This window comes from Anticarsia gemmatalis, chromosome 22 (genome assembly GCF_050436995.1).
Source record: "Anticarsia gemmatalis isolate Benzon Research Colony breed Stoneville strain chromosome 22, ilAntGemm2 primary, whole genome shotgun sequence".
Lineage (NCBI taxonomy): Eukaryota > Metazoa > Arthropoda > Insecta > Lepidoptera > Erebidae > Anticarsia > Anticarsia gemmatalis.
The window spans coordinates 9,548,833-9,574,521 of NC_134766.1; the positions used below are offsets into that span (position 1 = coordinate 9,548,833).

At 35.9% G+C, this 25,689-nt stretch overlaps 5 protein-coding genes across 8 annotated transcripts; 1 reads left to right on the forward strand and 4 right to left on the reverse strand.

The window, feature by feature from the left end:
• Positions 1 to 231: 231 nt before the first annotated feature.
• Positions 232 to 8,692, reverse strand: LOC142982828 (uncharacterized). Its single transcript, XM_076129512.1, has 11 exons — positions 8,088 to 8,692; positions 7,628 to 7,799; positions 6,834 to 7,119; positions 6,268 to 6,356; positions 5,927 to 5,990; positions 5,471 to 5,617; positions 4,329 to 5,264; positions 3,623 to 3,985; positions 3,049 to 3,241; positions 2,642 to 2,772; positions 232 to 2,148 (listed from the first exon to the last, which is right to left on the reverse strand). Exons 1-11 carry the CDS (start codon positions 8,632 to 8,634, stop codon positions 2,143 to 2,145), a joined length of 2,934 nt encoding a protein of 977 aa, XP_075985627.1. The 5' UTR covers positions 8,635 to 8,692; the 3' UTR covers positions 232 to 2,142.
• Positions 8,693 to 9,181: 489 nt separating this feature from the next.
• Positions 9,182 to 13,740, reverse strand: LOC142982658 (uncharacterized). Its single transcript, XM_076129279.1, has 7 exons — positions 12,986 to 13,740; positions 12,504 to 12,654; positions 11,840 to 12,128; positions 11,329 to 11,423; positions 10,995 to 11,058; positions 10,533 to 10,679; positions 9,182 to 10,258 (listed from the first exon to the last, which is right to left on the reverse strand). The coding sequence occupies exons 1-7, from the start codon at positions 13,560 to 13,562 to the stop codon at positions 9,254 to 9,256; spliced, it is 2,328 nt and encodes a 775-aa protein (XP_075985394.1). The 5' UTR covers positions 13,563 to 13,740; the 3' UTR covers positions 9,182 to 9,253.
• A 506-nt stretch (positions 13,741 to 14,246) lies between these two features.
• Positions 14,247 to 17,538, reverse strand: LOC142982733 (uncharacterized). The gene is made up of 8 exons (XM_076129406.1): positions 17,445 to 17,538; positions 16,736 to 17,329; positions 16,341 to 16,500; positions 15,783 to 16,071; positions 15,566 to 15,660; positions 15,430 to 15,493; positions 15,055 to 15,201; positions 14,247 to 14,870 (listed from the first exon to the last, which is right to left on the reverse strand). Exons 2-8 carry the CDS (start codon positions 17,310 to 17,312, stop codon positions 14,256 to 14,258), a joined length of 1,947 nt encoding a protein of 648 aa, XP_075985521.1. The 5' UTR covers positions 17,313 to 17,329; positions 17,445 to 17,538; the 3' UTR covers positions 14,247 to 14,255.
• Positions 17,539 to 17,637: 99 nt separating this feature from the next.
• On the forward strand, positions 17,638 to 21,044 carry LOC142982860 (trypsin-1-like). Of its 2 annotated transcripts, none has more exons than XM_076129559.1 (7): positions 17,638 to 18,278; positions 18,628 to 18,811; positions 19,101 to 19,389; positions 19,730 to 19,818; positions 19,896 to 19,959; positions 20,193 to 20,339; positions 20,657 to 21,044. In XM_076129559.1, the coding sequence occupies exons 1-7, from the start codon at positions 17,705 to 17,707 to the stop codon at positions 20,915 to 20,917; spliced, it is 1,608 nt and encodes a 535-aa protein (XP_075985674.1). In that variant the 5' UTR covers positions 17,638 to 17,704; the 3' UTR covers positions 20,918 to 21,044. The 2 variants fall into 2 exon arrangements, with proteins under 2 accessions (XP_075985674.1, XP_075985675.1); XM_076129560.1 differs by having other exon boundaries at positions 17,638 to 18,089.
• Positions 21,045 to 21,082: 38 nt separating this feature from the next.
• On the reverse strand, positions 21,083 to 25,641 carry LOC142982858 (uncharacterized). Of its 3 annotated transcripts, XM_076129557.1 has the most exons (8): positions 25,625 to 25,641; positions 24,597 to 25,255; positions 24,165 to 24,357; positions 23,486 to 23,795; positions 23,002 to 23,090; positions 22,734 to 22,797; positions 22,223 to 22,369; positions 21,083 to 21,922 (listed from the first exon to the last, which is right to left on the reverse strand). In XM_076129557.1, exons 2-8 carry the CDS (start codon positions 25,156 to 25,158, stop codon positions 21,239 to 21,241), a joined length of 2,049 nt encoding a protein of 682 aa, XP_075985672.1. In that variant the 5' UTR covers positions 25,159 to 25,255; positions 25,625 to 25,641; the 3' UTR covers positions 21,083 to 21,238. The 3 variants fall into 3 exon arrangements, with proteins under 3 accessions (XP_075985672.1, XP_075985673.1, XP_075985671.1); XM_076129558.1 differs by lacking the exon at positions 25,625 to 25,641 and having other exon boundaries at positions 23,486 to 23,777; positions 24,597 to 25,615; XM_076129556.1 differs by lacking the exon at positions 25,625 to 25,641 and having other exon boundaries at positions 24,597 to 25,615.
• Between the last annotated feature and the right edge of the window lie 48 nt (positions 25,642 to 25,689).

Genomic DNA, 25,689 nt, shown 5'->3' on the forward strand with positions numbered 1-25,689 from the left:
AAGACACCAACTTACCGCGCACTTCATGTTTGCAAGAACAGGAGCTGTAGCACCGAGATGTTATATTAACTAGCTATGTATCCAATCAGCTGGCTTATATACACGCAGGCACGACGCCACGCCTCGCCGCGCACGGTGCACATCCGTCGGATACTTTGCTACATCCATGAATATGCATCCCTTACGACAGAAGACTGCCAAAACTATCACTGTTTTTTATTACATACATACATTACTGTTTATAATTGATCAGAAAGTTAAGCAAATGTTAAAGGTCGTTATACGCGAATATTCCATAGATAGGTGATAGTATTTTAGCTGATTGTATCTGCAAGTCACTAAGATACCAGTAGTTAAGCCATTTCACATTACAAATCAATCAATTCAACATTTATGGTATGAAGTCTTTCACAGTTTAAATATATGTTTATTTTGAAGAATGTGTATTGTGAATGTGTATATGTGAATGTGTATATTTGTACAAAAAACAGCATCCTAACCGGTTTACCCGTCTCGGTGCACCGGTTTCCGGGATAGAAACGCATGTAGGTTACTTTTGACACCTTTTTTTCATCAGGGGTTAAAAACTAGCGTTTTGCCTGCAGGCTCACTCGCGTAGAATGTTTTTCGGGAGAGTCTAGTACTGATGATATTTATGTTTGAGAGAATTAAAATAAAAGGAGGTTATTCATCTATTATATTATTACTTTATGTAATTAATTGTTAAAACATACATATGAATGTAAATAAAACAACGTAGTAATGTTTGTATAAACTTGTTAGCAATCAAAGGAACTAATAAATTGCACTATTGCGTCGTGACTATTACTCATCGTTACAAACTAGACTCATTTCAATGAAAAGTCGGTATAAAATCCTCACTCACATGAACATCATTGAGACTATAATGCTTTTATCTAGTATCTAAATTATATATTTAGCATATCTATTGACTAATTTTAACGACACCCGTGGTGTAGTGGTTAGTGATCACTAGGCTGCTACTACTGTTGGGGTCTATACCATTCGTCCCGTTGAGTTGTCCCGTGACAGGACATCTGGCACTATTTTGTGTGGCGTAGTGTGTTTTGGTGCCAGTTGTCCCGTTACAGAAAAATCATGGGACTAATGGGATAGACGGAGGAGTCATTCCCAGTAGTCCCGTGGCTGGACAAGTGCCACTGTTTTGGTCGCAGTACTCCCGTTGCAGAGAATCTGGGACTAATGGGACAGATGGAAGGGTCAATACCACTAGGTCTATAGTGGGATAGACCCTACTGTTGCATGAGGGAATCGCGAGGGTTCGATTTAAAACAAAAGAAATATTAATTTGTAGGTATGTTTGATCAGTCAATTGTTTATTTGTTAAACTTCACGCTCTTCTTCAAACTTAAATAAAAATTAAGAAAATTGTAATTATTTTGTGTAATTAACTTTAATACTTAGTAAATAATACTACGATGACTATAATAATATGATATACATATCGCACTCCCGGTGCAACACTGTCACTTTTGTAAAAAAAAACAAATCTATAGATATCTTACAAAGTTATTGTTGTGTGAAGTGTCAACGTTTTAAATGCTTCTCCTGAAAAACTACATTTTTGCATAAGTGACAGTATTGCACCGGGGATGCGATATAAGGAAGGTACTGTTCTTATGATGGCGAAATGTTGACATTTATACACCTCTGCCTTAGCCTCAGAGTAAAACAGGTGTGATAATATTATGTATGCTGCTTAATAAAACAAACACAAAATCAAATCGAAACTATTTATTAAAAACAAAATAAAATAAAGGTGTTTGCACATGATACACGTAACATTCGCATTTATAGACAACCGTTCATATGCAAGCATGTCTTCATGCAAATTTACCTATAGCATGCATATGTGTGTCAAAAGGCACGTTTTAATGCATGCTACAGTGCATTTTACATGCATGGCTTCAAGTGCATTTTACTCGCATGTCATGACTTTACTTGCATGCTATGAATCCCATACTTGCATGTAAGTACGTCATTTACTTGCATTATGTACAAATATGTTTATGTCTATGAACGATACAGGTGTATAAAATCGAGACGTCCACCGAAGACGACGACTCTTGTCAAAACAATATCTTCTATGAATTACGAAGATTAGTACTGAAATGAAAGAAAAGTATCTATTATTAACTACTCTTCACTACGTAATATATGTTTTAAAACAAAATCACCTCACTGCGTCTGTCCGTCTGTCTGTCAGCAAGAAATAAACTCAAAATCTACTGAACGTATTTTCATGCGGTTATCGCTTATAAATAGAGCTATTATAAATCCCGAGGAAGGTTTGTGATAATTTGTTAACATTGCTTTAAAGTTGTTTCATTTCTATTTCTTTCTGTTCATGTGTGTCTGTGTGTTCCGTCATATACCGTATACCGATAGGACTGTAGACCGATACGATCGTTGAGACCGACAAGAAGTTTTGCGTATGACCAACGTCCTCAGAAGGGTAAAAGATCTCAATATCCAAGATTTGGTTAATTATTGAAATATTTCATGAAACCTCTGCGGAATCGAATCGAATGCCGAGGTATAGTGGTCGCACCTACAACGGTACCATTAGCAGTCGATAAAGAACAATAAGTGTATGTACCTTCCACCGGTCATTGTCATAGTCCCACTTGGACGACAGGCCATCAATGGGGTTGACGCGTAGCTCCAGCATTCTTCGCAGTTGTGCCTTCTGCGCTGTCCGCGCTAACGACGCCGGCAAGGGCTCCACCACTGAAACAAACTTGCAATTTACTCAGGACTCATTCACGTTTCAATACGGTCAATGACAAAAAATACGGTAAAGACTATCAATGTCAGTTAGGGCAACATTTTCTGAAGAAATTAGTAAAATTATAAATACATCACGCCGCCCACACCATTTTGTAGTCGACTTATAATGATAGTCAAATTACTCGTTTGTTCGAAATGCAAGTTAAGTGATATTTAGCTGTAGAGGCGTTTCTTTTGTACAAATTATTTTTACCGCAGAATGTGCTAACTTCTTACCATAGTAATGGTTGAACATAAAGACCCAGAAGGTGAACGACGTGAGGAGGAACACGCCTCCCATGATGCCCTTCCACTGGCCCGTGTTGTGCTGGAACTCGGAGAACGTCTGGCAGAACGACGCTCGGTACAGAGCTTTCTTCTCCTCACAACATAGCATACGCCAGTCACCTTTTTCTTTCTCTCGGAGTGCCTGCAAAAGATAATATAAAAACTAATAACTAAAATGGCAATATATCATTTGTTTCACGTGTAAATCCACTAGTCGTCGGGACGTGCAGTCTTCGCCATATAGGAGTTACTTTGCGCTTAGAACTGTGGGCACGACGGTGAGGACTATTTCATGTTCTTCGGTGACTGTCATAGTGATGTATCAACGTATAGCCTAAACCACTGGACGGATGGGGTTAAAATTTGGCATGCAGGTAGATGTTAAGAAGTGGGCATCCGCTAAGAAAGGATTTTGATCAATTCTAAAATAGGGGATTAAAGTTTGTATCAAATTTCTCTCCTAAGTCACAAACCACGCTACGCTAACTTAACAGCTAGTAATAAAGATATAATAATACTTTACACAAATATCTCTGGTGTTCTCCTTAAACCTGACAGCGGGGAAGGGGAAGTGAGCATCGTCCTTATAATTGGCACACCCGTTGATGCCGAATCCGACCCAGTCTCTATTGCCGATTCTACATCGGTTGTATATCTGTCTTGCCTGCAAGCTCAATGGTTTGTAGACTTTGTTTGATTTTAAAGCGACCCACATCGTCCAGCCTGTGTTGTTTTGTTGTCTCGCAATATTGACATTTGACAGCTGGTATATTTGAATCGTTGTTCCAATTTTTTGATGGGCTGTCATTGTTTGTGGTTGATGAAAATAGGTGCTTATGTATCTTTTTGTGAACCATATCATTATTTTAGCGAAGGTCGGCATGTACTAGAAGAAAACCATAGTTTAATATTAACTAGTAGCTAACCTTTTATACAGCTGTATAAAGTTATAACTAGTGATTTAGGTCAAAAAGAAAACTTTACGTCCAATAGATTCATTTATTTAAAACCCTTAAAAAGGAGAGATACGCATAAAGCTTCGTATTTCCTGGATGGACCAATTTAGATATATTTTGTTTGATAACTCATGCTTCCTATGTAGTCTCATTTAAATTTGATTCACATAATAATGACGTTTTTGTTTAAACCTTAAAAATGCGTATCTTTGTAAACATGGATGTAACAGTATTGCTTTTCGAGTTGAAGTCGGTTCTTTGTAACAATCATTGATAAGTATACTCAGTAACTACAAGCTCGGCGGAGTCCGACATAGCTCTGGGACGAGCTTCTCCATAATCTAGTTCCGTTACTCCATATCTTCGAGTAGTGAGCTTATGCTGTCCATTTTTATCTTCCCTTCTTTCCCTACTATCAACCGCTCCACTTTCCGCCGGTTCATAATTATCACTAATTTCAAAAGATTTAGGCCCATCTATATCAGTCTCTAGAAAAGCAGTCACAAAACCATCTAAACGTAGAGTTAAATCTTTATTTGTTTTCATTGGAGCCACTGACGAGCCTGTTGCTATGTTCGTATCAGTGGCAGAACCAGCAGCTTGAGAAGTAGTAGGTTCAGATACAGTTTCTGAACTAGAATATACAAAAGTCGTGCTATTAGTTCCATTATCATTCTCTACAGAACTATCTATAACAGGGACTTGAACAGAAAAAGTTGAGAATTCGAAGGTAGGTTTAGGAGGTACCGTTAGCTCTGTCGGTTTTGCTGTGTATACATACTCAGGTAGAACCATCATCACAGAATTGTTTATTAAAGGATGCTGTAGAATATTTTTTTCTTCAGAAGATTTGAATATTTCTTCGAAATAGTTTTCCAAGTCGTTGTACAGTATATCGTTTATGAATGAATTGTTATTTTTATTTACTTCTCTGAGTATTTCTTTAAGAATATTGATTTCGTTCTCGTTTTTCTGTAACCGTAGTGCTTGTGTTGGTTTGGTGTGTTGTGTTGTTCTAGGTTTAAATCGTGTTGTTAATGATGGTGGGTGTAAATTTTCGTGAAGTACATAAATAATGTCATCGTCTTTGTTTGTTGATTGAGTTGTTGTTGGTTGTGGACTCGTAGTTGGTGCGGTGCTTGCTTTTGTTGTTTGACTTGGTTTTGTCTGTCTGCTTGGTTTGGTTTGTTTGCTTGTTTTTGGTAAACTCTGGAATTTTAGTAGTTATTTTAGTATCATAATCTTTTTCCATTATAGTATTTTACAATTTACTAATCCTGATAATTAATTTCATAGAAAAACTGCTTAAAAGTTCGTTTCCTGCCTTGTAATCACTAAATTAGAAAGACAATCTTAAAAAAATGCTCTAATATATTAATCGTTTTGGTGTCTTGGCTAACAGTAGTGATACTTACCGTGTCTACAATAGATTTAATCCAGTCTATATAATGTCCGACTTTAGTGAAGACAGTCGGAGAGTCCTTAGCGCCGCATATCGGAGGTCCGAAGCTGATCACTCCCGTTAGTGTATCATTGATTACACCAGGGCCTCCTACATCCCTCTGAAAATAAACTAGATTATGATGAAGTAGACAAAGAGAAAGACAGAGGCGTAGGAAGCGTAAGCCATGATATTAAGATGACCATATAATATGTTACAGAAAAAATCTGCCTTTATACAGTCACGATGTCATCATATGCAACAGAGATCGTGTGTGTGTGTGAGCATGTGTGTAAAGATTATTTGTTTTGCGCGCAACGCTCTGAACAGTACTCTACGTAACCTTGGACGCTCATGAAAATAAATAAATGGCACATAAAAAAATAATGCATTAGGTACAGATCCACAATAAATGTTTAATGTCACTTACGTTACAAGCACCGCCTCCCTTGGTCTTGAATCCAGCACAAAATAGATTATCAGTCACGTATACCCTGCAAATAAAAACGAGATGAATATTATTTAACAGTTGTCCAAATAATCCATACTAATATAAATGCGAAAGTAACTCTGTCTGTCTGTCTGTTTGTTACTCAATCTAAACCAATTTGCATGAAATTTGGAGATATTTTGATACCCGAGAAAGGACATAGGCTACTTTTTACCCCGGTAAAATGACGCATTACCACGGCAAAATTCCGATGGCGGACGAAGTCGCGGTTAAAAGCTAGTAGTAAATATTTTGCCGTCAGTTCAATGAAGATTACTTACTCTGAATAGATTTCTTTGCATTCATCGATAGGGTACAAGTCAAGGTGTGCCCCTGCCAGTCTACCTAACACGTTGGAGTGGGCATTTTGCTGTAAATATACAAAATAAATAGTAACAATATGCAATGAAACATAGAAGCCTTCTCTCTTCTTCTAGTAAAGATATAAAATATTTGATGCGCATAGTCAATGCTTTTCATATTTGAAGTAATCTGTGCAGTGCAGATCGTTCTTTTCTTTCTTTTTTTAAAGGCTACTGCCGCACTAAGAATTGCTCGCGGGAACTTTTACAAACATACAAACAACAGATACAAAATACAACCAGACCCTAAACATTTTTTGTGAATCGCACAGATAATTATTCCGTCTGGGAATCGAACCCACGACCTCCCGACGCAATTGTAGCGGCGTGGCGACCTAAACAACTGCGCCACGGAGACAGTCGAATCGACACTGAAACCTCCTGATAAGCAGTTTACATATGTATAAACTACAGCCCTATCCATAGAAGCAGTCAATTGAAATTCTTTATACACATAATATTAAATTAATGTAAATAACCCTTACATGTTTATTTCCCCACCCAAGAATGGTGACTCTATTAGTACCAGCCGGTACACCATCACTCTCATATAACCTGATCCTCTCAGAACTGATCCTATGTCTACTATCCTTCAGTGGTCTTTTAAAACGCAAGATAGCTAAGTTGTTGTGCAGGTTCTTGAGGTTGTATCGTGGGTGGAAGTGGACCTCGTAGACAGGCACCATCTTGCCTTGTTTTGATGTCCAGTCGCTACCGTGTCGAATGTGGGTGCGTTTAGGTTTTTTACTGTATGACTTGTTGTCGTAATGTCTGGAATATAGTAAATGTATGTTTTTTCTAAAGTTTCTAGACTCAACCAATGTGTTTCTTTCGATTCTCGAACTTGAAATATTTAATTCAATTTGTACGCTTATGAGAATCACGTAAAATCTACCGATCCGTTCAAGAACATTAATCTTTTGCTTCTTTTGGTTCTCGAACTTGAGTTATTAAATTCAAATTTTATGCTATTGAGAGTAACGTACGCTACCGTTGAGTAAAGTAATTGCTATGGGTTAGATCGGATTATTCACTCGGGGCTTTGCCAATATTGCAGAACTGAAACTTATCGTCAAAATTATAGCAAACTCATACTTTTAAAAAAAACATAGGGATTATGGCGGCTAAATACAGAATCATCATTTACTTTTAAGTGATGTTTAAAAATATTTAATTTGCTACACTATAATACATGTCAAGCACAAAGAGCTGCTTATAATTGAGAAACGTTTCTAAATTCAGTAGTTGGACCAGAAAAACCTCAAAGTGAATGTCTTACTCTTGTAAACACGAAGCAGCTGTGAGGACCATATCCTCAGATATGATGCTGCCAGCGCACTTGAACTCCCCGCCGATGTGCAGGCTCACCATGAAGGGGTAGGTCTTGATGCTCGTCTTCTTACCGTGGTATATACGCCTCGTTTCAACGCTGCTGTAGAGTGTTGGTGGTTCTATAGAAGACGTTATATTAATTTAAGGTTTTAAGTTTACATACAATACATCATCTACTGTTGATCAATTCTATAGATTAACCGTTGCCGATTAATATAATCATAAACTTCTAGATGTTGTAAAAATCGAATCGAATTCGATTAACCAATCCATCCTATTATGCATCGATGTATGTAGTGGCATCTTAAAGTGCAAGTATAAATTATTATGATATTAATAGTCGTTAAAATGGCCCGGATAACATAAATAAAAAGTGTAGTGTGTTTTTAGTAAAAAAGCTGACTTACCCCACACTTTCATCGATGGTTGAAATAATTTAGAAGGATTATTGTTCTTGAATATATCGCCAACAGTGAGTTTTTCTATTTTACCTAAATACCCTTCAACAAATTTATCAAACTGTTTCCTGTCTAATGGTTCAGGAGTTGTTTTAATTTTGTCTTTATGTGCATTAACATAGCTTGGAGTTTCATTTACAATTTCGTTTACCAAGTCATCCAATCCTGTGGTTTTTATAGTTTTATTATCAGCATTAAGTGCTATGTTATTTTTCAGTTCTTCATATATTTCGAAGTTACTTGCTGCTAGGTTGTTTAGTTCATCGTGCATCTTCAATAATAGCTTGATCTTCGGTTTATCAGCAAAATGCTCTGATATGTACAGCTCTTCGAAGATTTTATTCGTAATGTCGTGAAGAAAATCATCCGTTTGACTAAAGAAATCGTTTTTGGACTCAAGTAGTTTAGCAAAATATGAATGTTTATTGGATTTGTGATGATGATTCTCTGTGTTAACGATAATTAGTAGAAATGTAATAACTTTAATTAATTTCATATTATTAAATTTATATTTAAAACACAAAAACAAGATGTACTGAACCAAACAGATGTAATAAAAGTATCAAAATAAAATAAAAGCCTTATTCTTTAATATTATATTTAAGAATATAGAAAAGTTATTGCGAAATCATAAAATTGATGTGAGTCGTAAAAATAGTGTTGCAATTGTTGCGAAATCATCCATTTTGTTTTACAGATTACGAAAGCTTTATGATTTTGCAAGACGATGCATACACACTAGGCCGATAGGAGGTAGATAGAGGCGTAGTAAAACGAGGCACTTCGAATACTTAAATGTATTATGAGACGGTTGTTACCGACGGGCAAGACATTGTAAATTGCATGTCTGATACCAGTCACTGCTAGTAAACTGTACAATATTCTTATTTAACCACAACTATTGTTGTATGCCTACTACGAGTAATTTAAGGAGGGCAAACAATTATAGCTCATAACTATCATGTTTTATTGAACTATAGAGCTTTCAATTGCAATTATTTTCTCAAATAATGAATAGGAATCAAAACACACATAATAATGAACGACGTTTATTTCGATATTTAGCTTTAAGCGATGTTGTTATAAAGCCACAAGAGATTACTTATGTAGCAATATTAAGTATTTTTAAACCTCTTCACTTCTTCATCAAGGGCCAATGCTATCAAATCATACAGCGACTTTTCAGACAGCGTTCTTTGGTTGTTATTGTCAACAGGCATTTCTCTCAAAGCTGGCGGTTTCGTCTCCTCAGGTATGCTTAAACCTATATCATCATCATCATCGTCTTCCTCCGTTTCGAACAAAAAGTTCAGAATATGCTCATCATTGGGACCTACTGTTGCTTTCTCAATTTTACCTCCAGTTGTATTTGTTGAATTAGTTTTATTGTTGTCTAGCTCTTCCTCTGATGTATCTTCGTCTTCCGGTTTATACGGTAGTAGCAAGTCTACATCTAAAGTGTTTATCAGCTTCATAATGTCTTCTTCCAAAGTCTTATCGATGACATCGTTACTTTTGTTTATTGGGTTGATATTATTTTTAGATTGTTTTGTTTGTTTTTTGGCTTTAGTTGCTTTCGTGGGTTTAGTAGTTTCAGCGTTTTCAGTGGCCTCGGTGGCTTCAGTGGCTTCAGCAGCTTCGGCGGGTTCAATGGCTTCAGCAGCTTCGGCGGGTTCAGTGCCTTCACTAATTTCAGCTTGTGTTGGTTGAGTGACTGTTGTTATCTCTTCAACTGTATCAGGGCTAGTGACAACCTTTTCATGAACATTAGGCATTTCAGTAGGTTCAGCAATTTGCCCAGTAAATTCTGTCTCGACTTCTTCTTCTACTTCTTCAACCTCTCCTTGTCTAACCTTTTTCTTTGGAACATAGTCTTTCTTAGTATGAGCTTTACTCATATACTTTGAGAGCTCTTCGCTACCAAACATTGATAGCATGAAGTCTCTGAAGTCTTCATCCTGTGCTATTCTAAGCAGATCCAGGTCGAGTATGGAGCCAGGAGTTTGTCCTTTGCCAGATATAGGTGTTAGTCTTATAGTGGTTGTGGGTACTTCGTAAATATGTGAGAATGATGTCCCTGGTGCTGGTGTTGTGGTCTTCTTTAATGTGTATGTTAAGTTCTAAAATAAGAAAAATAATGTTGTAGTTTTTAACTCTTAAGAAAAAAGGTTTAAGCCTATCATATCCTTCTTTTAAATTTACATACGTACAGCCCTTTTTTCGCTACAATAAGGTATACAAATATCTGTTTTGAAGGTTCCGTATTCTCATGGTAAACACAGGACCTTATTACTAAGACTTTGCTGTCCGTTTGTCTATCATGAGGTGGTACTTCATGAACCGTATAGTTATTAAAATATCAGTTTTAATCCCAAAGTTGTAGTAAATGATTACCAGTTCTTTAATTTGCTCGATCCAGTCGGAGTAGTATCCAAGTTTGGTGAAGACGGTGGGAGCGTTGTAGCCGCCGCAGATGGGAGACCCGAAGCTGATGACACCTACCAATATACCTGATGCAATACCTGGACCTCCTACGTCCCGCTGTTAAGTAAAAAACATGAATAAATGTTAGCCTGTTACTCTGCTGGACACGCGTTTTCCTCCGAAACATAGGAGAGATTAGTCCTCGAGTTCTATAGTCTACTTTCTAGTTATTCCTATTATTTTTCTGTATCTTTACAAGTGTCTTACTCATAAAGTCTTAACACGTTAAAATATTTACTGTAATTTAGCTGCTAGCTAAAGCTTCAGTGGTAAAACTATGGTGTTCCCAAAAGTGAGGCGTACAATTGTTTTTTGGCATTAGAAGAATAGTTCAAGAGAAAAGATACTAAGTGAATTATATTATTTACTTACATTGCAAGCTCCACTGCCCTTAGAGAAAAAACCAGCGCAGAAGTTCTTATCCGTTACAAATTCACTGTGAACAAATTTCATAGTAAATCAGAAATTACTTTAGCCCATTTTATAGTTTCAGAATAAATGCCAGATAACCTACCTGCTAGATATTGTGATAGAATTTAAAAAAAATCTCTCAAAATTTAATCTGAGAAGCTAACTACACCTTTTGGTCTGCCACTTCTGGTTATGTCACCAAAAGTGGGTAACCAAAAAAGTTACATTTAAAGTTACTGCAAAGTCATTTGGTACTTACTTTAATAAGTTATAATATCCCTATTTAAATACTAACCTGGAATAGTGCGTCTGACATTCGTCTAGCGGATAGAAGTCTAAGTCGGCGTATGATAATTTATTTTTATACGGATTGTAGATCAGATTGTTTCTCTGAAACAGGGAAAAGTTTAATCAGGTATGTACAAGCTTCAAGAGAGCCATTGTTTATTGGTAAGATAAAGAAAAGTTTAGTTGCTCGCTGGGGATTGACTAAACCCCCTCATCAAAGGATTCATAGGGTTACTTTTGTATTAGCCACAAAGCATCAAGAAAAAAGTCGAAGGAGCACGACAATCTGTATAAGAAAATTAACAATTACTTCACTGAAGTTCGAGTATAAGTTACATGGAGAATTTTATTCTGCTCTGTACCATAATAATATAAAAAAGAGTAAGTTTATTGGCTTGATTACGCGAATCTCAGGAACTTCCTGTTTAATTAAAAAACATATTTTTGTGTCGAATAGTCCATTTGTTGAGGAAGACTATGTAATACGCTATGACTACATGATACAAAATTAAACTCACATCTGTAGCTCCCCACCCAACCACAGTAATTTTCTGAGTATTATCAGGCAACTGCCACGCGTTTCTGTCAAAATCAATCATCTTCATCCGATGAGCTCTTTTCCTAAAAAGTAGTTTTCTTCTAAGCCTCAGAATGGCGAGGTTGTTGGCCAGTGTCTTAGGGTTGTAGGTAGGGTAGAAGTATATCTCATGCACTGCTATGCTGTCGCCGCCACCTTCGTAGAAGTTGCTTCCAACTTGCACGTGCAGTATTGCTGGGTTCTCGCGGAAAAAACGGTTGTTCCAGGTTCTAGAGACAAGAGGATAAAAAATATCATAGATGTGTAACTAGCAAACCAGCGCAGCTCCAATCCTGTGTTACTATTTAGGACTTCAGACTTTTAGTAGGCAGACACAATTTCGCATTGACCACATGGCATCGATTAGATAGATCGATAGTCATGATTTTTCCGAATGAGAAGGGCTTTAGGTATTGAGTGCTGGCCAATGAGGCATTGCATGCCCTCAAGTAATGTGTTAATAACTTTTAGGCATGTAATGTTTTATCACGATGTTTCGTTCACTATTAGAACCAGTGATATTTATTTGAATTGAAGAAACAACATTTATTAGAGTATGAACCGCGAAAGGCCGTAGAGAAACCTTAACATATATTATATCTCACAATTGCAAACAAGAAGCTGCCGTAATGACCAAATTGTTGTGGATGATGGAGCCAGCGCACTGGAACTTCTTGAACATGTGGATGCTGGCCATGAAGGGAAATTTCGACACGCGTGTCCGTATACCCTTGTATATACGGCGGGCGTTAGGTCCTAGAAAGAAATTCAACGTTTCACCAGTTCTGTTTCGATAAACATTTGAGATCTTTGGATTTTTTCATTTTTTAAGCCTTAGCCTGCGTTTTGTCACTATCTTGGAAAAAGGGTCGGAGTCGGGGTCATGGGTGGTGGTGACCTTACAAATTGAACTTAAGTTTCTTATGAACTATCTACATTTATCACATCAAGAAAATTGCGTTTTCTGAAAAACGCGACCCCTAAAGTAACTTCGATACTATTTGATGTAAGTCGAAATAATTGTTAGTCTCCGTTAAATAGTTCAACGGTTCTCTCTCTCTCGGACTCAATTTTATAAAAAACTTACGCCAATATTCTTCGCTAGTATCATTCTCTTCCGAATAATCTTCTTTGATGATGTTATCTACCAGAACAGTCGATGCCTTACTACTTGGATCATGATCTAGATACTTCAAAACATCAGCATTAACTGCTTTATCTTCATTAGTTACATACTTTTGTTTTAGATATTTAAGTTTATCAATAAACGTAGTAATATAGTCAGTAACATGTTCATCTTTATCTGTGACTTGGTTGCTCACGTCGTCGCTCAAAACTTCATTGAGCAGCGCAATAAAACGTATTGTGTTGTTATCGACGTCGTTCACTCGCGTCAGTCTTGATATTTCCTTCAGATTGTCGCAATCTGTCAACGTGATCGACACGAAGAAGTTGTGTATTGTTGAGAACTGCTTCAATTTCGGTCTGTGATTGAGATTTTGGATCTTGATCGCCGCAAAAAGATTGTTGACTGTGTTTCGTATGATTTTTTCTGTGGTTGCAATACTCGTGTCGTCAGTGGTCGGCAATTTCACAAGACTTTGAATACAAATTATGGTGTTTAACAAAATGTAGAAGAAAATATTAATTTTAGTTGAGAACATAAGTACGATGCTTCTTTTTATAAATATGGTGTGAAGTTTAGTATATAATCTAATTATAATGGACGATTTGAATATTATTTTCAAGTGATTTTAATGTAGTTGCTCAATATATTGAAATATTTTTTATGACTGTGTTTTATTTTCTTGTTACTTTGTGCGAAATATTTGCGCAATCAAATTTCCGATTTCGTGTCACGAGATTAAAAAAATATTTTTATGAGATTTAATAACATAAAGTGAGATATAATAAAAAAGCCTGCTTTCGTTAGCAAGTAAAATTTTAGGAGCCAATAATTTAATCATTTTAAAGTCGCCAAATTTGAGATGGACGTCTTGCTAAATAGGAATAAAAAATTTGAATCTTTGCTTTTAGACAGATTCAATTTCTTTGCGGGCAAGCTCCTCTACGTAGTCGTTATACCTATCGATTACGTAATGTAATCAATAGTTGCATGATTTACTAATAATTTTAGTTGCCTGTGGCGTTTTTAAACCAAAGCTTATCGCTATTGAACTATTTATATGGGGACTCAATATTTGCTTTTATTAATGGCATTCAAATTATACGCATTGGTAGTTTATTGCTTTATTTTTTTCGAATAACGACTGTTTATTAAAGATTTTGTGTATAAATGTTTCTAACAACATTATTACAGATATGGAAAATAAAACAACAAATTACAACATTAATTTTTAATTGGAATACTCTGCAGATATTTTCACATCATCGACATCTTCAGCCCTTTCTTTATCAGACAAGAGCAGAAACGTTTTCACTGATCCTTTCTTTCTCAAACTTCGTTTATTACCAATTTCAACGACTGTCCTCGTATGATTACTACCAGAAGGTTCTAGAAGGTTATAAATGTCTAATTCTTTGAGCAAATTTGCGATATCACTTTCTAATCGCATGTCATCACTTTTGGAAATAATTTCGTCTGTTTGAGGTTTTTCTGCTCGTTCTATAGCTTTAGGTGATGCGTCGTTAGCTCTTGTTTTGTCAGAAAACAGTTTTTTATCGGGTTTGGTTTTAACTTTACGTTTATGTGTGGTTTTAACTGTGGTTGTAGTTTCTTCTTCGTTCATTTCAATTGTTTCTTTGTCTTTGGCTAGTTGAATATCAATGCCTTCTCCGCTACTTAACACGGTAGATAGGAAGTCTTTAAATACTTTTCCATCTTGAACTATTTTAAGATTTTTTGGAATACCGTCTGGGGTAATTTCTTCAGTAGGTAGTGTTTGATAATTTATGAAAACTGGTTGAATTGTTGCTGTTCTTTCTGATGGCAATGCTGCCTTTGGTTTATTCTGGAAAACACAGAAATGACTACTGTTGTCATATGTATCTCCTGATGCAAAATATGAAAGTAGTATAAAAGTAGAGTTCTTAGAAATAACAACAAGTAAATTTGATAACATTAGATTTTATTTTCCGCATTCTATCCTATCACTTTTTCAACTCAGAGTAGATATTATTTATCATGTTACTGACCTTTTTAATGATACTCTCAATCCAGTCCTTGTAGAAACCAATCTTGGTGAAGACTGTCGGTGTGTCAGGAGTCCCGCAGGTCGGTGAACCGAAGCTGATCACACCAATTAGCTTGCCATCGACTATTCCCGGACCTCCGATATCGCGCTGTTACAGGAAATATATATTTAAAGCATACACATACACACACATGGTATTGATGTGTATGTAGACTAGATTTTGACGGCAACAAACTGTTTTCTCCGAGACAAGTACACAGATTTATTAAACAACTTTGAAAATAAGAAGGTTGCTGTGTATTTTTAGCTAAATCATCTGAATTAAATAAGTAAATTGAAATATAATCATTTTTGAAAGTGTTTGTATTCCACTCACACTGCACGCTCCACTTCCTTTTGAATAAAAGCCAGCGCAGAAGTTATTTCTTGTCACGTACTCTCTGAAAATAAACATATCTATGAAAAAAAGCCGTACATAAGATTTCATTATTTGTTGAATGTTTTATACTCACTTTGTATATATTTCTTGACAGTCAATTAATGTGTAATAATCTAAGGTCGCAAATTTTAGCCTTTCATCTGGAGGATCAATCGTAATATCTTTAGACTGAAACAACAACATCAACTATTAAAAAACGAACAATAATATATCCTTGCTTGAAAGCGACCTGCCGTTGATACCTTTTTAAAATACCATAGTTAAAATATCCTAACAAAAATATTACTTACATCACTGACTCCCCATCCGACAACAGTAACACTATCAACATAACTCGGCAATGGAGACGCATTCTTATCCATTTCTATTTTTTTAACTCTCTTCTCATCTTCAGAAAACACTATCTCTTTAGCCAATCTCATTAGAGCGAGGTTGTTCCGCAAGTTCTTAGTACTATAGCCGGGGTGAAAGTATATTTCTTGAGCTGCTATGTATTCACCTCCGGATTCGTAGAAATCGCTTCCAATTTGCACGGAGAGAAATGATGGGTTTTCTCGGAAGAATGCATTGTTCCAGGCCCTGTGAAAATGAGGAACAAAAAGTATAACCTATCAATTTCTGGCTGCTAGGTTTACTGCTGCCAGAAGGGCTGGTAGCCTAGCCTTGAATCATAGCAAACTGATAAAGGACAGGTTAGAAAAAAGTGAAAAGAATATGTCCATACAATATTAATGACATAACAGGAGTGATGCAACTCGACCATGGAAGAGATTATTGTTTTAGAAGCATTCATAATTTCTAATCAAATGCAGCGAAACAAAGAAGCTGCTAAGAAAGTGTATTCTTACAATTGCAAGCACGATGCAGCAGTGATGACCAGATCCTTGTGGATGATGGAGCCAGCACACTGGAACTTCTTGAAGGCATGGACACTCGCCATGAAGGGAAAGTATTTAATGCGAGTCTTTTGACCCTTGAAGATACGACGACCACTTTGAATTTCTGGTCCTGTAAGCATTTAAATTAGAAATTGTTTATTAGTGTCCAGCAACGATAGTTCAAATTTTGTAATGGTCAGATAATGTCAACTAATTCCATAACCGAAAAGTAAAGAACAATTTTTATACTAGGACGTGTGTTAATGTTCAGCTTAACCGTGCGATCTATTGGAATGTTTTAGTTGTCTTTGTACAAGTTTTGGACATTCTTCAAAGTTTTATAGATGAGAACTTGCTGTACTTACGCCAATATTCATAATCGTATAGAACATTTTTGCCAGGGTTGCTTGTTTTGTTTTCCACTGCGACATCAAAATTTGTTAAATTTTCTGTATCAGTATTTAAATATTTCAATATTTTGACATCTGCAGCCGAGTTGGTTCCTTTATCATCTACTTGATAAATTTCTTTGAAATCTCTGAGTTTATTTATAAACGTGTCACTATAAACATATACATCTTTATCTTTAACTTCGACACTCACGTCATCGTTCAAAGCTTCATTGAGCAGCGCAATAAAATGTATTGTGTTGTTATCGACGTCGTTCACTCGTGTTAGTCTTGATATTTCCTTCAGATTGTCGCAATCTGTCAACGTGATCGACACGAAGAAGTTGTGTATTGTTGAGAACTGCTTCAGTCTTACGTTTTGCTTCACATCTTTTATATTTAAAGCTACGAATATACTGTTGAAAGTGCCTCGTATAATTCTTTCTGTGGCTGCTATGTCGTCTTCTGCTGCCGGCAGTTTTACAAGACATTGAATATGAGCGACAACTTCAAATAATGTGAAGTACAAGATATTTGTCCTGAAGGAGTGCATTTGGAGAGCAATGTATTCTGTAAAACAAAGGGATCACTTAATATAATGTTATATTCTAAATATTTTAGTTTGTACGATGTAGAATATTATATTGAAAAAGCCTATGTGGTGTTTGTTTTATTTCCTACCTACCTCAGAAAATTGGAAATGGGTTGTGAAATATGTAATTTATTTCTGATAAGGTTCTAGTTTTTCAGATTTCGTAACTTCCGTTACAGTAAAGTTTATTTCACACGTTTTCGAAATCATAAAGCAATTTACTTATTTTATGACCAAAACCAATATTATGACACAAAATAATAAAAATAAAACACATATTTTTTTCTTCAATCTTTATTAGGTACGAAAAGTTCGGTCCATCTTGATAAATTATTCAATTAGATAAATAAAACATGAAATCCATTAAAATTATCGTAATTATAATAACTTTGGCTACAGCGAAACATGATTATAAATCTCACCATCACTCATATTTGGCAAGATTATTGAAAACTAAAGAAAATTTCTACAGTAAAACGAACGAGAGAGTTCAGAGCACCATGAATAAAATGTTTCATTCCATGGATCTGTCACCATGGTTTCCAGATAAGCCTAAAGTAAAGTTGTTGCTAACAATGCACTACGACTTGAATAAAATGGTTGAAAGGAATTATGAAGTGCACAATATATTGAGAAATATAACTGCAGTTAAAGCAAACAATAAACGACTGGATGAGATGATAAAAGAAGTATTAGATGATAAACAATTTAATGTTTATAAGAGTAAAACTAATAAAAGTAAGCCTGAACGAAAAACTACTAAACGTGCATCTAAGAAACATGGTGTAGAAAAGATAGATAGTAAAGAATTCATGGATATTATGAAAGGGTTTCTACATAAAATTAGCAGTCTCACTGTAGATGACATATTTCAAAATAATGATACTACTAAGCATAATATTACGATGAATGATCTTATAACTTGGAGTGAGTAGTTTATTAGTGCTAAGAACTTTGATATTATGACTAACTACCTAAAACGATATGGTACATAGAGGTATAGGTAAATTAAATATACCTAGATTTTGTAAACTACTTTAACAAGAATTAGGTACGAGGAATGCTACTTATTTATTTTATCATATAGTTAGTGGCATGGTACTAAATTCTGGGCTAATATTTTGACCATATCACAAAAGAAAACCTTATTTGGTCCGATCGGGAATTGCTCTCCACATTTCGGGATTAGCAGCTGCTTAAGCACTACCACTCAGACCGCAGTCACCAAATAAAAAAATATATCAAAGTAATTTCAATCGGACTTTCTTATTTACAGAGCCTTTGCCACCAAGTTCAGAAGTTACCACTGACTTGGGTACCAGAAGAATATTTGGCGGTACATCTACGAAGTTTGACAAGTTTCCTTTCATCGTCAGCATCCATATCATGAAGGAGTTCACTTGTGCTGGCAGTATTATATCCAGGAATTTAGTTCTCACTGCCGCTTCGTGCATGCAAGTGTAAGAGAATTTTATATTTCATAGATAGTGTAACCTTTCTGAATCTTTTAGCCAGTTCAGTCTCGATAAAGTATCACTGAAATAGCATGACAGACAGCCAGAAGCCAAGCAAGTTTTAATTCATAAAATGATGGTAGCATCAGTTTAATAGTGTCAACAAACACACACTGAAATAAGGCAGACGGCAAGCCAATTGAAGAACCATTAAAACTTTAACCCTTTCGAGGCCTTACGACATTTGAGGAATAAACATACGGGCAAGAATTAAAACCTAATTGATATTTCCCAGATATTACAACAACATATTCTTCAAAGAAGACCAAAAGACGACATACGTGCTCCTAGCAAGCGACTGGCCTTCTAAACTTGGCGAAATAGTCCCCATCGCAGAGATCTACTTCAATCCAGCATATGACCCTAGGAGTTTGCACCACAACCTGGCTATCATACGGCTGCAGAGGAGTATCAGATTTGAACAAGGTCCAAGAGCAAAGTTAAAGAGAATTGAGTTAGATCGTGGGGAGAATGTGACTATTGTTGCTAATCACGTCACGATGCTGGGCTGGGGAAGTAAAATGGTAAGTAGACATGAGCATTAAAATAATTTAAGATGTCATCATCTTCTATCAGAGATTTGTGGGGTAGGTAGCAAAGCGATGTGTAAAAGTAAACCACTTAGCGTCTATCCTAAAAAACAAGATGCTTTCCCATCTGTAGTGGCAAAGCAGTTTAAAGGCGTGTTTTTCAAACGGTTTTGAAGGTTTTCAATTCCATCCGACTTTACTCCGAAAGCTTTATTGTGGGTCGTTGTCCTTTAATAGCTCTACGTTGCCAAAATCGATACAGGGGCAGGCAGAGAAATGAAGGCATAAAGTCTGGTTTATTGTGGCCGTTCTATCAACATTTTTGTTTTTATAGCCAAATCAAATATGGAGGAACATCAGTGAACTAACTGCTGCAAGCCTCGATGTGTACCCTCTTGACGAATGCAAGCAAGTTTATACAAAGTAAGTTGACTAATGAAGTATGATTCAATTTCATAAAGATAGTGGGGTGTCTTATTGTTATGTTGTGTGGTTTGCAGGGACTTTGTGACAGACAAGAACTTCTGTGCCGGCTTTGTTGCGAAGGGAACAGGAGCATGTAACGTTAGTATAAAAAATCGTCCGTTGCTTCGTATTTTTTATCTTAATTATATACTATTCCAAAAACTATATTAACTCTGGCAATTTACTTCTACCTATACTAGAACTTCAAAGATACCTTTCAACGGTGAAAAAAAATACAGCCGTGCAGCGGTAACTTCCGCCCTAAGGACGGTACTTAAACCTAGAAAGCTGAGTACTAAATACATGAATTGTAAATGAATAATTAATTTCAGAGGGATGACGGTGGTCCAGGCATAGTAGGTGGATTGCTAGTCGGAGTGGTTAGTTTTGGGTCCCCGGTGTGTGGCGCCAAGGATGCTCCCACAGTTTTCACTCAGGTCAAGTTCTACTTTGACTGGATTCAGAGTATTATAGACATGGTAAGATCTTTGTTTTAGATGACCTGTATGCTTATCACGTATCTCAGTTGATAACTGGTGTACGTTAAATAAATGGTCACTATTCAGTACATTGCTACTTGGACGTAACGTGTTTTTCACGTTAGTTTAAGGGCGAAAACAATGTACAGCATAGTGGCTATGAGATAACCCTGCACAGGGATCAGTGATAATTGCAAACTTATGTTTTGTGTTATTTAGTTTCAAATTTACAATTTATCGTCTCAAACTTTTATATGGTCACGTATTCTCTTCCAGTTTTATCTGTCTGTTTACTAAAATTACCATTTAAATTTCAGGAACCAGTAGAAGCAACTCCTTTAATGATAAGCACTGCCAAGTTAAACCAAACCTTTGAAGAACAGCCCCTCTGGCCCCGAGCCACCAATCCCATCGAAGATAACGAACTACAAGTTCTCAATGATATTCTTTATGGTAATGATAATATCCTTACTGATATCATTAATGATGACTTACTGTTCGATTTTAATGTAGATTTAATGCGAGCCTACAATAGCATTGAAAAATATCGGAATGAAAATATATCTATATTGTTATAGTGAAATTAAAGTATTCGAATTGTGGGCAAAGATTTTTAATTCAACTTTGTATATATTGCCCTTTATTTTATAATATAATTAATTAAGATTTTATTTGTTTCAAGGAAGGTTTTAAAAACATACTTGAATCAAAAGGTTATCATGACTCAACTGAGTTTAAATTTAGTAGTTAATGTATCGCGTATCAAAGAACTATGGGTTTAAAACTAGATCACACACAAACCAATATTTAAGTACATAATAATTAAGTAAATAATTTGAGTCTGGGATTGTAAGCCAATTGATTTTGAGTAAAATAAAAATGCTCTAAATACATGCATATTAATAAGCATCATTTAACTGTCTATCAAGTGCAAGTGCTACATTATCCACCGTTACTTCCTGCTCCTCCTTATTTTCATCACTATACTCATTTTGCGTCACTTGCTTCTCTTCAAACGACTCCATAAAGTCTTCCTTACCGTCTAGATTGTCTACAGAAGTAAATTTAGCATTCTCGATATCTGCTTCTTTGATCAACCGATCGTATTGTTCATTGTCTTTAGAAATATCGCTTTCTTGTTTATATGCTGCCTCTAATGTTACTTTTCGCCTTTCTGTATCAAAACTTAGAAATTTAAACCCTGGTGTTACGGTACTAGGTTCTACAGTCAAATCAGAGGCCTTTTTGTGTAACGGAGGTGGGTCTTTCATTTCAGATCTAAGATACAGCGATTTTTGATCAAATTGATTGTTAGAAGCACCGTCTGATTTGAATAAATGTTCGTAGTTTTGCATAGCATCGTTTGAGAGAATGAATCCGTTTGGTTTTTCAGTAGTTGTTCTTAAGTGGGCTGTGTATAGGGAGTCGGATTGTTCGCCAAATTGTACGCGAAGAGCGGGTGGTCTGATGGACATGATCGGTGCTATGACGTAAGGGGTGGAAACATCCCTGCTTCTGCCTCTAGTCACTCTTGAAACACGCGGATGAGTCACTGTGGTTCCTCTGCGGGCAGGTCCTGGGTTCTGAAAGGTTTAGTGTCATTACTTTCTTTATGTGTTTTGTTATGTAGTTTATGTAAAAGATTTTTATGAATAAGATATCACCCGAATTATTTATTTAAGATATTTTTTTAATAGGTGTAACTTCCTACGATTTAAAATTCTACTGACTTACAGGGCCATTTTTGTTCTGGAATAGATTGACATTATTTTTTATTCACTATGTCTTCAATGAACCTTTATATACCTCTCAAAAAATATCTACAATGCATTTACAAATCACGTAGTAGTCATGGCTTGATATAAATTTGTAGTGACACTTACCATTTCAATGATAGTCTCGATCCAATCAACATAAGGTCCGACCCTGGTAAAGACAGTTGGCGCATCTTTGGTACCACACACTGGAGGTCCAAAGCTCACGATACCTACCAGCAAGCCTCCTACAATGCCTGGACCACCGACATCTCTCTGAAACAAATTCAAGTAAGAATTAATTTATAAATTGACTAGTAGCTCGCCCGGTTTAAACCGTTATTTTACAAAAAAACCTTTACATCTTTTAAACATATACCTTCCTCTCGTCTCACTTACCCCCGGTTTCTAAGTACATTTAGCGGTAGTTTATCTATTCAATAGCGTTTTCTTTGTATGAGTTTTAACCCTATTGAATAGATAAACTGCCGCTAAAAGTACCTCAGAAACCGGGGGTGAATCTATGAAAAAACCGCATCAAAATCGTTGCTTAGTTTTAAAGATCTATATCATAGGTACAGACGCGAGACGCGACTTTGCTTTATACTATCTACAGTATGTACTATGCAGTGATACTTACATTACACGCCCCTCCTCCTCTCGATAAGAATCCAGCACAGAAGTGCTTGTCTGTCACAAAGTCCCTGCAAAACGAAACAATAGCATAAGCATAGCATAGCTCTGATTTCTACGTTTTTCTCGAATAAAACTTGTTTCTACCGGATATATTTTCATTCAAATACAAAGAAGCCTTATGCCAATCTTTTACGGACTATATTCCTTGTAGGTATTTTATCTTTAGAAACACTTCTACCACATTAATAATAATTAGTATTTTGTTTACTTACTCTGAGTACAACTCCCTACATTCTTCAGAGGGATAAAAGTTAAGATACGCAACAGATAGTTTCTCAAACGTCTTCACTTGTTGATTTGCCTAGAAAACGCACAAAACAGAAATTTAAAAAACACTGTCAATTGTCTACAATTCATCTACATAGCGGAGCGGGTAGAACGTTTTCACGCTGAATAATATATAATTCAAAGGTGATTGACTGATATAGCAATCTATCGACGCACAGCCCAAACCACTGGACGAATCGGGCCAAAATTGGCATTTCAGTAGATGTTACGACGGAGGCATCTGCTAAGGATTTTGATCTATTGTACCTCCATAGGGGATAATTGGGCATAAACATTTGAAAATTCTGTCCTTAGTTACAAATTACGCGGACGAAGTAGCGGGCAAAAACTGTTCCATATAAATGAAAACGATTGTAACATCAGCACCAGCATAAGTAGCGAACTTTAAACTCTACATTCGCTACTTACTTTTTTAGATCCCCATCCCAATATAACAATCTCGTTAGTATTCTCCGGCAACTTTCCATCACCCCGATCGAGCAGGATTCTCCTGATCTTCGTTCTTCGATGTGTCTGGAACTTGAGCACTCTCTCCAACCTCATGATGGCCAGGTTGTGATGCAGTATCTTCGGGTCGTACTGAGGGTGGAAGTAGATCTCCAGGATTGGGATGATTTCTCCCAGCCTTGATGTCCAGTCGCTACCCAGTCTTACGAACGTGGTTCTTGGTATTTCTCGGAAGAATCTGTTGTTGTGATGCCTGTAGAAAAACGTCCAACTTGCATGGTATAAGTTTAAGATGTTTCAATTGGTTTCAATTCTATGAACTAAAAAAAACGTTGTGAAAACCCGAATCTATTTTAGAAAGAGGACTCTAAAAATAAGAGATTAAGGTGCTTTTGTTTGTTTTCTAAAATAGCCAGCTTTCTCTGTATAGTATAACTGACCAATTAAACGAATTTATCAGCAAGTCAGTATAACTTTTCACAAAATTATTGACCGTTTAGGGTTTATATTGTATGTTTTTTAAGTTGACGTTCAATTTGATTGAGCGATAAATGGTGCAATCATATTGCGCAATATTATCGGCTGTCTCAGTACGGCCTGAGTTTAATAGTCAGTAAAGAAAATCAAGAAAGCCCCTTACAATTGTAAACACGATGCAGCAGTAATAACAAGATCTTTAGAGATGATACTCCCGGCACACATGAACTCCTCGTAAACATGCACGCTGGCGATGAAGGGAAACTTGAAGATCCGTGTCGGTTTTCCTCTGAAGATCCTTCTAGTGTCTGTCGTGTTGTCTGGTGACTCTTCTGATTTTAAGGTTAATGGAGGTTCTGCGAAAAATTGAAAGACTTTGAGTGTCTTTGTGATCTTATTCAAATTACCTACCTATTTTTGATCATAGATAAGGCTTCCAAATATACTGCAATTCGTTTTTTGCTCTTTTTCATAAGTTACGACGACTTTCCTCCTTATTTATCTGCATCAGTTTTTGCTAGAGAAGGATTTCGTGTAAAGGTATCGATGCCCTAGTAGAAAATTATGTTTTTTAACATATTAAAAATGGACTTACGCCATGCTTTGAGATTCCTCCTCGTAAAATACGACTTAATCTTCTCCTTCTTGAACATATCATCAACAGTGAGCATATTTATTTTATTTAAGAATCCTTTCATTATATCATCAAACTCGTTACTCTCAATAACATCTAGAGTAGATATTTTCGACCGAACTTTGTCCAAACGTTCATCTTCATATATTTTGTGGTATACATTAAACTTTCTATCATTGAAAATTTCTTTTACCGTCTCATCTAGTCGTATATTATTTATAGCATTTCTATCAACGTTCGATACATTTTTTAATACATTATATACTTTGTAGTTACTCCCGACAATGTTATTTAAATCGTGTTGCATTATCAAAAGTGATTTAGTGTTTGTTTGATTTAGAAAATGCTGTTTTAGGTCTAAAGTGTTGAACATTTCGTCGACCGTGTTCTGAATGTTTCTGTTTGTCTCGATGAAAAACGTCTCGTTTGATTTTAACACGTCCAGGTGATGATGATGGTGTTTGTGATGATGATGAGCCGCAACGGTGATGAAGAAACACGTGATAGTTTTAATGAATTTCATTGTATTTAGTTAGAATGTTGAATTAAATGTCAAGTTGAACTAAATTAAATGTGTCAGATAAATATTTGAAAGTAAAGCGTGTTTTATTTTTATTAATCTGGTAGAAAATAAAATAAATTTTAGTTGTAAAGTGTAATAAAGTATTACATTATAATGTCTCATAAAAAGTATTGCGAAATCTGTAATATTGTTTTTTGATGACTTGAAATGTAGAAATACTAAAATACCTATATAAAATAGCGTAGAGACATACTAGCTAATACATGGGGCTGCACTTGCGAGTATTTTTTTCTGCAAGAATTCTATGTCTTTCACTGGGTTATAAATCTATCACGCTAAAAACTAATTACAATAAGCTAAGACGTTTAGCTGTAAGTTCGAAAAGTAGCGATAGAAATCATGTTGTTTAGCGAATGGCCCCAAAGTTGCCAACGTAAGCAGCATCAGATATTATCTAACTCAATACCCAAGTTTCGTAATAAAATATGTACACACAATAAAATTAAAAAATCAATAAATAAAGTTGGGAAA